At 40.6% G+C, this 15,580-nt stretch overlaps 1 protein-coding gene across 1 annotated transcript in view; it reads left to right on the forward strand.

Moving 5' to 3' along the window:
* The window catches only part of TMC1 (transmembrane channel like 1), a 65,188-nt gene extending 52,214 nt beyond the window's left edge, over positions 1-12,974 (forward strand). Inside the window, exons 14-19 of the mRNA XM_065405908.1 lie at positions 3,149-3,216; positions 7,179-7,418; positions 9,177-9,302; positions 11,277-11,355; positions 11,464-11,587; positions 12,700-12,974. Of these exons, the coding sequence (XP_065261980.1) occupies positions 3,149-3,216; positions 7,179-7,418; positions 9,177-9,302; positions 11,277-11,355; positions 11,464-11,587; positions 12,700-12,974 (912 nt within the window). The remainder of the gene's footprint in view (positions 1-3,148; positions 3,217-7,178; positions 7,419-9,176; positions 9,303-11,276; positions 11,356-11,463; positions 11,588-12,699) is intronic.
* Positions 12,975-15,580: the final 2,606 nt, after the last annotated feature.

Here is a 15,580-nt window from a genome sequence, read left to right on the forward strand (position 1 = left end):
AGTCTCTGTAATGTCAAAGCCAGGCACATAAATGAAACTCAGTGTTGGACAGGGAGTCAGTGCGCCATGTGAAGGTCTGGAATGATGTGCTCTCATTGCTCTGTGCTACTTAGTAGATGGGCTGCTGCGTGTTGGACCAGCCGGCGCTTCATCAGTCTTCAAATTTACCACAGCCATTGTGCTAGTTGAGCCTGGAGGTGAGGAACGCATGAATCATTGTGGCCAATCTCATATCGCACTGAAAGGGGCACAGCCTCCTTACCAGCCAATAGTAGCAACAGGTGTTTTTGGGTACTATGGCTATTAGGGGATCCAGGAGCAGTGAAAAGTCCAGAATGACTCCAAGCCTTCATGCCACTCTGATAATTGGAGAGCAGATGCCGTCCATTTAGAGTGATGTTATAGGCTTGGCCTGTTTCCCTCTTCCTACAAACTGCTCCTCTGATTTGCCCAGTGTTAAGAGCAGCCAGTTGCTCTTCACGTAGGTGCTTATCTAGCTGAAGCCCTGGGAAAGATGGGAGGTGCCAGAATTTGATGTGAAGGAGATATAGAGCTGAGTATCATCCTCATATTGCTTGTACCAAAGGCCATGGGAGCAGATGTACTGTAAATCTTACTGCATGGATGATAATCACAGTCCCTGAACCAAAGTGGCAGGAACGCCTTTATTGTTCTCTGCAGGAAATGCTAACGTCATTGTTGGCTTTAGAAAAAAAGATGAAAAAAAAATGCCAGTTTGCTTCCTGGTGGTTTCTAAAGCCTGGCCAAATGCAAACAGTAAGAAATGTCACTTGTTAGATCATCATCATTACCCCAAAATATAATGCTGTCCCGGATTCCTGGGAAAGATGTTACAGGTACGGTTTGAGAACAAGTGACAATGAGGTGATATAGGCTTAGGCCAAACTATGACTTTAAGCATGGGAATAATCTTACTAAAGTCAACGGGCACTCACACTTAAAAATGGTGTGTGCTTAAGTACATTGCTGAATGGGCCCTCAACTTGAAGCAAGTCCTGTTGCTCATTGTGCTCTACCCAATGCCATTGCACCCTACCAAGAGATCATGTCTCCTGACCCAGCTACTTTGGCCATGCTCCTCCTCCCTCCTTCCCTGACTCATAAAAGACGTCATTTAGCCCTCAGAATAGTATAGACCCGGCTTTACTCACTTGGATGTAAAGTATTAAACTGGCTGGTCTTAGTTTCTAGTTTTTACGCTTGAATCAGGAGTTCTATCCAGCCATTTAGCATTTCAATTTCTCCAGTTAGTATTTCATACCACTGCCTAATTTTTGCTTCCCCATTGCTTTTAGCTACCTTCTTGTATGTTAAAAGAATAACAAATAAATCAATAAAGCATAGGTTGGACAGACAAGAGCTCTAATTAAATGTGGACTAAAAGAGCAAGACCATGTCTCATACCTTTTATGCTTGAGCAGGCCTGCCATGCACAGCACAGCTACATTTGACAGGATGGTCACACACTCTTGATTGCTTGCCTGGGAATATGCATTGTCAGTGATCCTGGGGCAGCCAGCAAACGGGATGCTCTGATTAAATGTTAATGAAAGTTATGGAACGTTTACTTGGGAGTAAGTGGATTCCTTATTTTTGTTATTGATTATTATTCACTAAGTGCCACGAATACATTTCCTGGTTGATGAAGCTAAATGAACTAGCTATGGATAATTCAAGGTCACATTTAAGAGATTTGCTCAGTTTACAAGTCAAAAGTTAAGGGCCCAGATTCACCAGTGCAGTCTAGATGCCTTGTGCAGCCCTAGTAATGTAAAGCAGCCAAAATCCAAGCTAATTAAGCCAGGTTTACAGATGCTGTTGGAGCACACAAAGCAGCCAGAATTTACTGGTGAATCTGCCCCCGATTTTCCCACTGCCAACCCTGTTGACACGATTTAATTTGAAAAAAAAAAATCAGGCTGTGTTCATTCTGCCTCTTCCATCATCACCAGTAGTAAACTGATAGTTTTGTTGATACTTTATGAAGTAAACTAAAATCCACTTTACTCATCCATAAAATAGTGAGAATTTGTATTGCCTGGCAGTATTCTTTTACTTTAGAGCAAAGGCTATATAAACAACATACATATCACAGCACTATATATAGACATGTATATTTCATATAAAAAATTATGTTAAGAGAACATTAAGGTTGCAAAATCAAGTACTCAGGTTATAGTATTTCCTAAGGGTGCCTGTGCAACCTTTTCCAGCCTTCCCCTAGTTGCACCCCTCCCCCAACATTTTCTGACTAGCTCTAATACATTCACACACACTTATACATAGATAAGTGCCCAGAGGTGACCATTACTGGAATACTATGTCCAGTTCTGGAGTACACAATTCAAGAAGGTTGTTGATAAATTGGAAAGAGTTCAGAGAAGAGCCATGAGAATGATGAAAGGATTGGAATAGGCTTAAGGAGTGCAATCTCTTTAGCTTATCAAAGAGAAGGTTAACGGTGACTTGGTCACAGTCTAATTGCTTACATGGGGGGAAAAGTTGATTCTAGAGGACTCTTCAGTCGATCAGTCAAACAGATAAGAAGATCAATGGCTGGAAGCTGAAGCTAGACAAATTCAGGCCAGAAATAAGGTACACATTTTTAACAGTGAAGGTAATTAGCAAATGTTAACTGGAACAATTTACCAAGGGTTGTGGTGGATTCCCCATCACTGTACAATTTTAAATCAGGATAGAATATTTTTTCTAAAGAGATATCCTCTAATTTAAATGGGAAATCTTATGGCCTATGTTATACACGAGGTCAGACTAGATGATCTCAATTGTTCCTTCTGGACTTAGAATCCGTGAATCATTGTTTTAAAAGTTCAAAGCATATCCAATAAAAATGGAGCTCTTTGTACTTTCCAGTAGTACCTTCACCTCTTCAAAAAGCTCAATAAGATTTATAATGAAATATTGCAGGCTGTACTGAAGGCAACACATTGATCTTGAGTCATATTCATTTGTTTCATGAATCGTTGTTAATATGCAACAGAAGAGTCTTGAGAAGACATTGCCAGCATGTTGTTGCTGTTGTAGATGACCGTTTTAATCTACAGCTCTGTGTCAGTTTAAAACATTATCTGCAAGCCTAATGGAAGCACTGTGCCTTTTCTTTCAGCCTTCATATTCAGAGTTTGATATAAGTGGAAATGTGCTGGGACTGATCTTTAACCAAGGCATGATCTGGTAGGTGTGGCAGAGAACATGTATGGTATTAACAGATGGTTGTATACTAGGTCAGCTTAGCCAGCAGGGGTGTGAATTTTTTCACACTGCCTGTGAAATCAAGCATGAAACACAGAAATTCACATATTTGTCACTTCTGAAATGCTGGGCTTGATTCACCACTGTAGTACTCCAGTTTTATGCCAATGTAGCTCAATAGGCATCAAACTGGATACCTTGAAATCAATGGAGTTAAATCAGCAAAGAATTAGGGTAACAGTGGTGAGTCAGTCCCAGGCTAAGGTTATGGGACCACATTCAGCAATATATTCTGCTATCTTTTGCACTGCTCCGGTGACACACAGCAGCTGTAAAGTTAGGTTTATAGCTGCCGAGCATTGTTGGAGCAGCGGAGCATTCTGGAGACTCTGATCTGTGGTTTTATATTGAAAAATAACAATGTATTAATGTGGCACAAATCCAAAGAGTTTCTCAGTCAAAAAGCTGTTTCCTTACCCCTGTATCCTATGGGAAAAAATGGCAGAGATAAATAAATACCTAAATACATATATAAAAAAATCTGCCAGTGTGAACTAACGGATCACTTAGTGGTAGTGCTCAGCTGTGCTACTGAGTTTGAGACCCATTTCTGGTCTTCATGAACTGAACTGGTAAGCGCTGGGACCACTGTGGGGCAGTATGCTAAGTTCCTTTGTGGAGTGATTTACATCACTCAGGAATGATCCCTTGCTCCATTATTGGGACAGCACTGACATATACTGCTGAGCATACTTCTCAACCCTCACTTGTAAAGACAGGGACCGACTATGCTCTACAGTGGTTTTACTCGGATATAACTTAATTGAACTTCAGACTCTATACTGGTGCAAGTGAGATCAGCATCAGGCTCATAAGGCCCAAGTCTCAGTGCATTAGGGGGAGTTTAGTCTTCCTCTGGCTACCCAGACAGCAGCTGCGGATGTCCCCTTTCCTGGCCCTGGAGCAGCCCCTGGTACTCACAGCAGAACTCATGTGTATCCAGCCTCCTATGCATCTAATCTAGGCCTAGAGCAGCAGCCTCATGCTGCAGCCAGTCTGCTCATCACATACAGCACAGAGTCACAGAAATATGGGCCCCTTGGTTAATCTGGCCCTAGGTACATTGAAAATCCACAGGGCCAGTGTCTACCTGGCACTCGAGGTTAAACTAACAAATTAGCTTGTAAAACAGCATATTATTGTGTGATCATAAAGGCAGCAGCAACTGACATCCCAGTTGCTCATACTTAACATTTCTGCTGCACACACTCCACTGTTCATCAAGATGATACAGCTGTAGTATAAAATGCACTCCCAAGTTTATGCACCATGAATGGCACGGTCATTCCACCACTATAATTAGCACTTTTTTGGGGGGTGGGGGAGAAGATGGGAGGGGATTGAAAGTCAGCCTTTCATTATGAAAAATTGGGAGGTTGGTTTCGGGATCAGATTGGGGTTTTTTTTGATTACTTTCAGAACATTTCATGTTTAATACCTCATTCAAATACAGATATTATACACAGCTATACTCTGTCACAATATACACTTTCTAATATAGCATGGTCCCCAATGTGGGATCCACATGGACCCAGCAGTCCACCTGCCTGCTACATACTGCAGGAGCGAGACCATAACATGTTAGCTAATGTTGCCTATATCAAGCAGTGAACTTGTTATGTTTTTTAGTGATTTAGCATTTATAATAAACATTTGATCATCTCAAGTGAAATTAAGAGAGACAGTAAAAATGACAGCAATAAAATAATGAATAACTATTTTAGTTAAAAAATTAATAAACTATATAATGAGTTATTGTATATTTCTAGAATTATTTCGAGCTGCACACACATGTACTCACTTGAACTGCAGTGACATGAGAGCTTTTGGTGTGGCTGGGTCTAGCCTGTATCTGGAGAGGATTTGAGAGGCCCGAGTATATTTGTGTATATTTACATGTGTATGTAGGGAGATTCATTTCTCTCTTTATAGAAAGGCTTCCTGTTCTGCAAAGTGAACGGAATGTAAACCTTCTCATGTGAATTTGCATATTAATGAGTCATCTGCAAAATTTACTCTGGATTGCTTCAAATGTTGTACCTAAAAATGATGATAATGGGCACAAATTAGCTTGATCCTCAACTGACTGGAGTCAGTGAAAGTTTTGCAAGTTTTCAGTGAGAGTATGATCAGGGGCACAAGGTGTCGTATGTGCCCTCAGCCAAGAACTAGCAGAGTCTATATGGTCTCTATCCATTAAGAACAGATGAAAAGAAGAAGAGGTAAAGTTACAATATAATAGTAATACCTAGCTCTTATGTAGCAATTTTCATCCACAGATCTCCAAGAGGGGGCACTCCATAGAGGGGAATACCATTATCCCCATTTTAAACATGGGGAAACTGAGGCATAGAGAAGGGGTGTGACTTGCCCAAGGTCACCTAGTGGACCAATGGCAGAGCTGGAAATAGAATCAAGTCTTCTGGGTCCCATCCACTTAGCCACACCGGTAAATAGAATTAGATCCTCAAATCAGAGGGGCAAGAAGAGTGAAGCCAAAGAACATGAGTGCCCAGTGTTTCAAAGTCATAAACATGTAACTATAAACAACTAACAACATTTATCAGAATCAATAGGTACTTAATTAGAATCAGGCACTAAATAACTATGTGTCACATTTGGGTGCAACTACAAAGAGAGAGAGGTTTTAAATGAGTACAAGTATAAGATATTAAAGTCAGAAATAGTTACCAGAATAATAAAGACAAAATGCTTCCTAGTAGCAAAAACTTTACAAGATATATTTGGTTCAAGGTAAAATCCTTAACACATGTTCCCAGCTACTGGGCTGACCAAATTCTCAGGTCAGAATCTCTCCCCTAGAGTCAAAGGGCTGGTTCCTTTGTGTTAGGTAAAAAAAGAGAGCGAACCTGCGGTGTTTTTGCCCCCCATTTTTATAGTTCAATCACCCTTTGAAATGCATTTTCCTGAGGTTTACTTCTAGATAAAGTTCATTCCAGCTGTGAGGAAAGAGCCATAGAGTGAAAGAGGTTCCATGTTATTGTTTGCTAAAATACAGATCAATCTGTTCCTGCCCCCTTTGTTGCCAAAGAATGGCCACTTGACCAGTGATTGCTAATCAGCTTTGATGATGCCAGGCTAGACTGTCAGTTTTGTCCTTTGTCTTTGTGAAACCGGTTTAGTGAGATTGGCTGGTAAACACATTGTAATCATAATTTCAGTTTATGTTCATACCTCTTACTACACATTCCATACATTACACAAGAATATTAATGATCAGTATGTTATTAGTTTTTAAATGATACCCCACAAGGCATATTTTACACAACGATTATTACAATAATCTGTAGTGTGTGAATACAGGAGTGCTCTCGGTCACACCATGGTAAAAGAATAAGTGAAGTAAATGTCAGCTCAGGAGACAGCAAAAATATTAATAAAACAACAGCAAATTAAATTAAGACTAGGCTGGATTATGATAAAACAAACTACTCATCAAGCCTGTAAGAGATTATGGGGTATAATGTTTGGGATTATGTGTTCTATAAATGAATGACAATCTATCTGAGTGGATTTGAAAATGAAAGAACCATTTAAAGAAGAAGAAAGTGAAAGGGGGAAATCAATAACAGTTTTCTGACTGGTTGTTAAAATTCAGTTGGAGAAAGAAAAAGGGGAGGGGGGGAGCCTTGAGACTTGGAAAGACATGATTTAAAGAGTATTTTAGCCATATGCCATGAAGTCAATGGAAGGAACAGAGCCAAGACCAATAAAAAGAGTTAAACAAGGCTTCATAAGCTACAAAATGGAGTGCATTGTATGTGGCTGCAAAACAAGGGGATATGAAAGCTCAGGGTGGGTGAAGAGTTTTGGTGTATCTAAGGCTGCAGAGTTTTACAGAGCACTTTCTTGTTTGTTTCTAGGATGGGTTCTTTTTACGCTCCAGGCCTGCCAGCTATCAATGTGTTTCGTCTCCACACCTCGATGTATCTGCAATGCTGGGCTGTGATGTGCTGCAATGTCCCCCACGAGAGGGTCTTCAAAGCCTCTAGATCCAATAACTTCTACATGGCCATGCTGCTCTTTATTCTCTTCCTCTCCACTCTGCCTGCCGTGTACACTATTGTCTCTATCCCACCGTCCTTTGACTGCGGCCCATTCAGGTCTTTCACATTTTATATCCGTCTCTTCCCTGACAAATAGATTATCTCATACAGTGAATGACATAACTAAAACCAACTTCCTTACTAAGTGTTGGCACTTTATAAACTATGCTAATTTTACTTGTGCATAGGGCCATAATCTCTGAAGATGAATTCAATGTGAGAGAAATGATTAACTATTTAAAAAGTATTCACTAACTGGTAAGACAGAAATTCTGTTTTTTTTAAATAAAGTTTCTTACTAGTGTGATCAAGTCTGAAATTATATGTAAGGAAGAGAGAACCATTCTGTTAGAGATACATGCTCTACCTGCTTGAGATGATCTGTTAGAGTGTAGAATAGTCTCATTGCTTGGGAGATAGAACATTTAGAATAGGCTGCAGCAAGCACTAGAAAACGTACTGCAGAAAGGGATGTGGCAGTAGCAGAGGGGAAGACTAGATGACCGAATAGAGCTTTTCCATCTCAAATTTCTGGGACTCTCTGCAGTACTTCAGGGAGTTAGATTCAGTAGCACTGTTATAATATATTTCTGGTGCTGAGAGTCATCCTCTGGAGTTCTCAGTAATGAAGGAAAGAAAGGGTGTCCGTGTTGACAGCAATTTGTGTGTAAATCCATGCATATTGAAATAAGAATAAACAATAACCCAGATAACGTGGCCTACATTTTCAAAAGGGACTAGTGATTGTGAGCACCTCAGTTTTTGGGTGCCCAGTTTGAAACACCTGAAAGAGAATTTTCAGAAGGTGGTGAACACCAATTCTTCAATAATCTTTAAGGTGTCTCAAGTTAGGCATCCAGAATCACTAGTTGCTTTTGAAAAAGATGAGCCTGCATTCCCCTGCAAGCAGGTAACAGCAGAGGGGGATATAGCTATGAAGACACCTGCCCATCCAAGAACAAAGCTGATCCCATGCCCTATTCTTCACCCTGTGCATTGCAGAAGTGGAATATCAGGGGAGAAATCTTCAGCATCTCTGTTTGCCATTTAGTGTGACATATTACACTAGTAAGCAAGCAATAGTTAGACACGACATTTAGATTTTAAAATGTTTGAGTCTTTGATATCTGCTAGCAAAAATGTGTTAATGGAGTAAAAGGAGAAGAGCAGTAACATGGAGATCTGGTTTCCAGTGAAGGGCTTGAAAAATACATTAGTAAAGTGATCCCAGTGCATCTTCTAAAGGCACAGAAGTCTTGATGTCTTAGCTCTAAAAGTTCCTTTGGGTATAGGCAAATCATTCAGGAGATGTTTTCCAGACACTCACCATCACTATGTGGGAGAAATGCATGAAATACCAGCAAATCTGCTGAGACACGAAACTGGTTGGATTTCACAGAACTGATACAAAGCAGGTGATACTGATTGCCAATTTTCATTTAGTAAATCAGATCATAGAAGACACAGAGGGTGACATCTGGGGACTGGTCTATGTAACTGCAATCCCAAACCATGTGTAATTCAGGATTAGATAAACTAGAACAGCTTCAGTAAGATTTCCTTTGCCCTATGCTCCAAGGAATGAACAAGCTACCCATTTTAACTTTTTCTGTGCTGCTTTAATCTGTTAACATGCATAAAAAGGTATGTTTTTCTTAAAATCGACTCAGTAAAGAGCATTTAAATAATGTGAATGACAATAACTTATTGTTGAGCCCAGCCCTGGTCTGATATAATCATGTTGTTTGCTGATACACAATGCTACACTGGCATTGGCAAGGTATGTGATACAGTGTTAATTTTTGTTTTTAACAGTGGGAAAACTAGAATGTTTGAGGTCATTTCAGAAACCTTAGAGAATGACTTCCCTTCCTGGTTTGGGAAAGTATTTAGTTATGCTTCTAACCCTGGACTGATCTTGCCCTTCATATTGCTTATGGTGTAAGTACAGTATCTTAAATCAGATCAAAGCTTTCCTATATGAATCTCTACCCAATTCCTTTCATGTCAAGCCTCCACAACCGTAGGTGTCCACTGGAAACACAGTCAAGTACAACACTGATTGCCTTGTGATGAGGGACTTGAAGAATTCACAAGTCTTTTGCTTGATCATAATTAATGTGTAGTTGCACAAAGGGCAGGCTTCCCAATCTCTCTCTTTTGTTCAATGGCTTAATTTTTGTCTTGTTTTGTTACCATAGTGCCAAAAATCATTAAGAAGCACAAAAAAAAAAAAACCAAAAAAACCCCCAAATAAAAACAAAAACAAAAAACCCCCACAAAACTATATGAGGTCCAAAGCGAAGCGAGTTTAATCAGTCCATTGGGCAGAACTGCACATCATAAAACCTAGCATGTTTCGTAGTGAACTCTCAGAAGTACTATTCCCCTGATACAGAGCTTTCTTTAAGCCTGTTCCTGGGCATCTCGGGTTTTGTGTAATAATAAAGAGGCCTGAAAAGCAGCAGAACTACCATCATTTTGCTAAACTTGGTGTGAGGTAAGAGTTGGGGGCATGTAGCAGAGAACCCACATAGAGGGCTTCCAAATTAGATTCTTTGGCTAAAACCCCAGTGTAAGTGGTGTGCAGTAAGGCATGATTGCTACCCCCTTGTACTAGAAGTTCCCTATCCAAAGTCCACTTTCTGAGACTTTGGACTAGGAATAGACGTTTGTCCATAAATCAGTCCTGAATAAGAATAATAATCCTGATACCTTCCATCCCAAAGGACTTTACAAAGGATCACTTTATAGGATCACTTAGCACACACAAAAGTGCAGCTACCTCTTGGGTTGGGTGACCAGATAGCATGTGTGAAAAATCGGGACGGGGGGGGGGGGGGGAATTGGCGACTATATAAGAAAAAGCCCCAAATATCAGGACTGTCCCTAAAAAATCGGGACATCTGGTCACTTACTCTTGGGTAAAATTCAGACATGATTTAACAACACACAGTTATACTGCCAAATATTTTAGAAAAGGAAGTGAAAAACAGTAAGTGAAGCAGAAACTGCAGAAGGAACTTACACAGGCAGAATGCAATTTTGAGATGAAATTTGGCAAAAACTTGCTGAAAATCATACTATATACAGAAAGACTCTCACTGAAGAATATGGGTAGCTCCCATTGATTTCAAGGAGATCTATCTATATTGTGCATTAGGGGACTGTGGCCCAAAACAAAGGCAAAGACAATACAAGGCAAACTAGAGTCAACAAAACAGGGAGAAGATTAATCACTTATTTCAACCAGGAGCATGACATACTGTTAATATCATTATAAGACATCACATAGCTGGATCTCCAGTTAGAGTTTCATTAGGTGAGAGTAGGGGGTGAAAATGTGCTAATTTCTTTCAGTTATTTAACAAAGAAAATTATGCCATGTAGTCGTGATTTTGTGTGCTAGAAGATTATGATTTAGAAGAAAAATCAACTAGTTTTCCATGTTTTTGCTTGTTGTCTTTCCTGTCACGACAGCACTTAAATTTCCTATTGTTGTGCAAGTTTAAAGGATTTTATAAACATTTGGTCATTTAAAAAATACATTATACATCTTTTACAAGTCAGTTTTGCAGAACACCCATGTTATGGAAGAACAGCTGGATGGAACTGCCTCCTTAACACCGTAACTGAAAGGAAGGTTCTTAAATAGGGAAAGTGAATTTTTCAGTTAGGTTGTTCTGGGATCTCAGGTAGAAATGTACTTTCTTTCTCCTGTTAGGGAGCACATAACTGAACTGTCAAAATGTTAGTGTTAATAAGACTGGGTAGTGGAGTAAAAGCCACTCTTCATATTAACACATTATAGAGGATAGGGACAACCTATTTATTGTAATGTGGATTTATTAAGAATGATGTTAGATTTTACAATTCTTACCTAACAGAATGTATTCTTTTTCCTTTAAAATTTAGATTGAGTATCTATTATCTCAATGCTACATCCAAAACCTACAAGGAAGCTAACTTGGATCTCAAAAAGAAGCTACAAAGTGTAAGGATGCCATAAAGAGGGTAGAACTGTTACTTTTTTATTGTTGTGAATCAGTAGAGAAATGATTTAAGTAATTAAGGTATGTCTCCGTCTCTCCCCTTTGACCAGCAAGCTGAGGAAAACAAAAAGAGAAACAAACAAAAAGCACAACAGTCACGGGAAATGGAAGAAAACTCCCTTGAGACTAAACCCAAGCAGCAAGGAAGCAAACAAGACTCCGCAGCAGATCAAGGTGCGACTGCTCTGAAGATGTCTGTATATTTGCTACCATCCCTCTACACTGTCTCAACTTCTCTATTTACTGTACAGTGACACCCTGAGAGGGACAGTCATGAAAATTAAACAGTGCAAATTAACCACAATACAGAAGCTTGCAGCCACCAGGTTAATCTTTATGGCATTGGTCTTTCTCCTTCCCTTATAAGAAATATTACAATCTCTTTCAATAACAATCCAGAATCCTACAGTAGTAACAAACTGCAAGCTGTATTACTTTGGACTGTTAGGCCCCAATCCAGCAAAGCACTTAAGCAGGTTCTTAATGTTAGTGGGACTATTCACATGCTTAAAAACTGAGCATGTGCATAAGTGTTTTGGTAGACTGAAGTTTTATTGCAGAATACTACAGTAATTTTTATATTGGAATATTGAGGGCCAGGTTGTGGTTTTTAAGTTCAGGCTCCTGCAGGGGGTGTGGGGTGTGGGGTGGGGGTGGGGTGCAGTGAGTCCATGATATAGTAGGAATCCTCAGGAAGAATTCTGGCTCAGTCAGCCAAACTTCTTCCTAGGCATGGTCCCAAGCTGCATATGTGGCAGCTCTACCTGCCTTAAAGAAGGTGTGGTGTGCTCTCCCCTCTACACTCAGGCACTACTGTCCTCATTGTCCATGCCACAAAACAAGCACACAGTTTGGCATGATTGGCAGCAGGAGAAGTCAGGGCTGGAATATTAGGGAGGATGTAGGTCAGGAATGAGGCACATCAGCAGAGCTATGTGGGGAATTCCAAGTGCACCCTGCTGAAATTGGCCAGTTTTATAATGAAATTGCTGAGTTTTGCCATCTCTCTCACACCACCCTCACTCCCCCAGTAGCCTAGAAACTGCCTCCACTTACTTGGTGCTGCCTTATGTAAGGGGGAGGGCTTCTACGTTCCTTACTCAAGGTCCTGGAGGATGGGAAGGGCTGGCTGGAAAACTTCAGGGGGGAGCTGCTGAATCATTCCCCATAACCTCACTCTAAGAGAATGGGTTGGCAGGGTAAGTGCTGAGCTTTCTCTTGCTCCTACTGCTCTAACAGGCAATCTCTGTTCTATGGCTCAGTTTGATTTTCTAAATACATTTTAGGTACCCAGAAAGGACGAGGTGACAAAGAGTCTAAGAAAAAGACAAGCCACCAACACGAAGCAAGCCCCTCTCAGCAGCACAGCCCTGGCCCAAATGTTCATTATTCCTCGCATGGCAGAGGAGGAAGCCTTGCTCCGCCCCCACACATAGCTGTGACTCGACCACCAGTGCCAAGAGGATATGGCATGCCCGGCTACCCCCCCAGAAATCCACGCTTTGAAGGTTTTCCTGGAGGACACCCAAGAATGCCAAGGGGCACTCCTAACTATAGATAATAAGGCTGTTCTACACTTTCCTCTAGTAAAAGTGAACTACAGGATTATATGGTACAATCCTGGCAAAAAAAAATGGCCCTGATTCAGCCAATAAGTGAGGTGTCCCATTGATTTCAATGAGACTCCTCCTGTGCATGAAGTTGCTCAGTGTATTTTCAGGATTGGAGGCTTCAGTACCAATATTTAACAGAAACCACTGCATTAGTCTTCTTGTTAATTTGAATGTCTTGGAAAGATGTATGTTGTCATGAGTGTCAAAGTGTTTCTAAGTATATAAATATTTATGATGAGAATGAAAATGTTAGTTTATTCTTGCATAAGTTTCTCAGTGTGTTTCCGTAGCATCTCATTGTTACTTCATTTATTTTTAAAACCACAGGTAATTGTCAATATAATTGCTTGGAAATTATATCTAAGTCTGTTTTAATTGAGCAGCGCACACAGCTTGTGTTGGCCATCTGCAGAGGAGTGAGACTCACCTGATTAGTTTAGACTGGAAATATATGGCTACCTTTCAGTAGCCAAAGCATGACCTTTAAATACCCAGAGATATTGTGCAGCCTAGTGTTTGAAGTATGTGCTTCCTAGTTCAGAGGCATTATGCAGCTGAGCTTTTAATTTTATTAAAATCCCTATTTTTCCTGTCAGTACAGTAATAATTCTTACCATCTGCAATATCATACAGCCACCTCCCCAAGCACCTGCTCATGGCCAGAGGTCACTCTGAAGCACCTTGCCTGTTTCCATCTCTTCAGGACCCTTTAAAAACTCACAGTTCAAAGGTAGTTCAAAACAACTCCACAAGGAGTCCCAATTATTTAGTCCTCTGATATATACTGGCCCTCTAGGCCCCAAGCAGTTCAGCATCTCTCCCCTGATTAACCCAAAAATAACACAAAACACAAACTCACAGAGTCTTCATCCCAGCTGGCCTTTACAGGATCTCCTTTGCTTGGACAGAGTCCCTCACAGGTTTTCTACCCTGAAGGCCTTTCTCCCACTTACTCCTGCTTCTACAGCTTTTTTTCCACTGCTAAATCAGGGACCTACAAACATCTGCTGGCTCTCTGGAGTTACAATTTCCCCAGCCCCTGCTCTCTTAGAGAAACTTCTTGCTCTTTTTTTAAATCCTGGGAATCACCTTATTCAGCCCAGTTGCGGCTGACCCTGTAAGCAGGGATGGTTTAGCCATAAACTCTCCAGCCCATGGGGCAAGCTGCCCTGTTACATCACGTTTTAAGAAAGCATTTCATATGCAAAAAGAAACCATATTTGAACAAAACAGTTCAGCCCTGTCCTTCGGTATCCGCCTCCAAAATGCTTTCCAAGGTTGGGGTGCTCTACATGGGGGCCTTAGGGACAGATAATGGGCACTTGCTATTACTGCTTAATTATTATTATTTATTTGTATTGTGGTAGTATCTGGGAGCCCCAGACCCCATTTTGATAGGTGCTATCCAAACACAGAACAAAAAGGTGGTCTCTGCCCAAGTATTTACATACACCTGTTTGAGAGTAGTTACACAGCTTTACTGCATTGGCCAGAATTTGACCCACGATATCAATAAAAAAATGTAGAAAAGGAGAAAAGGTTAGTCAATGCAGCTCTGTTTTGTAGTGTAGAAGGAATGTTAACTCTGTTTCATAAGGCAAAGCCTGGGGCAAATCTGTGATATCATGAAACAATTTAGGCTCCCCTTAATTATGGTGTAACTAAATCAGGAAGTCTGATCATAATGGTACCTTCTGGCCTTGAAATCTATGAGCTGTGCCTCCTTGTCCCAGGGCTGAATTTGTTCTGGAATACTGAAAGAAAGGGCCAGATCCTCAGCTGGTGTAATTCATCATAACTCCATTGACTTCAACAGCCATCGGATAGCCTCATAGCATAGGTGAATAGTGACCTTGGAGGTGAAAGTCTATATCATAATTATCAACCCCTCTAGCCAGCCGAACCCTTTGTCTTTCTACTTTGTTTCCCTCATGCTCTCACCTGCCTACAAACTGGCTCCTTTCCCCCCCTCATGAAGACAGAGGTCTTGGAATGGACACTGTATCTGTGCATTTGTATTGCTGTACTCATGCAGTTCTGGATTAGCATTCTGTGAATAATTTAAGGAAAAAATATAATGAAGTTCAATTATGGCTGACACTCAGATTTCCAAATTCATGTGAGTAAATCTCCTTTGATGGGTTTTTCTATGGGAGTGATTATTATTGTGGAAGAAAGGGTGATCCGGGAGCTAACGCAGAAGACCCAGTTGCAATTCCTCTTTCCCCACAGACATTCTGCATGACCTTGGACAAGTCCTTTATTTTCTGTTCTTCAGTTTCCCCATAAACTAGTAATAACAATCTGACAGGCTTCTTGACTTTATTGTCCTCGTGTGGAACCTTGCAATTCTCCCTCTCAGACTAGGTCTCAGTCTAGATCCTGGTAGTATTAGTGGGCTAATATCATTTCCTGGGCTGTAAGCCTGATCTCTGCTCACTGGACTGAAGGCTGTAAAAAGATCTCTGAGCAAACACATTTTAACATTTCTATGAATAGTTTATTTTCTCCAGCTATTTCTGTGGACCCCTCACCAGTATTTATTGGTGCATTC

Source organism: Emys orbicularis, chromosome 6 (genome assembly GCF_028017835.1).
Source record: "Emys orbicularis isolate rEmyOrb1 chromosome 6, rEmyOrb1.hap1, whole genome shotgun sequence".
NCBI classification, from domain to species: domain Eukaryota; kingdom Metazoa; phylum Chordata; order Testudines; family Emydidae; genus Emys; species Emys orbicularis.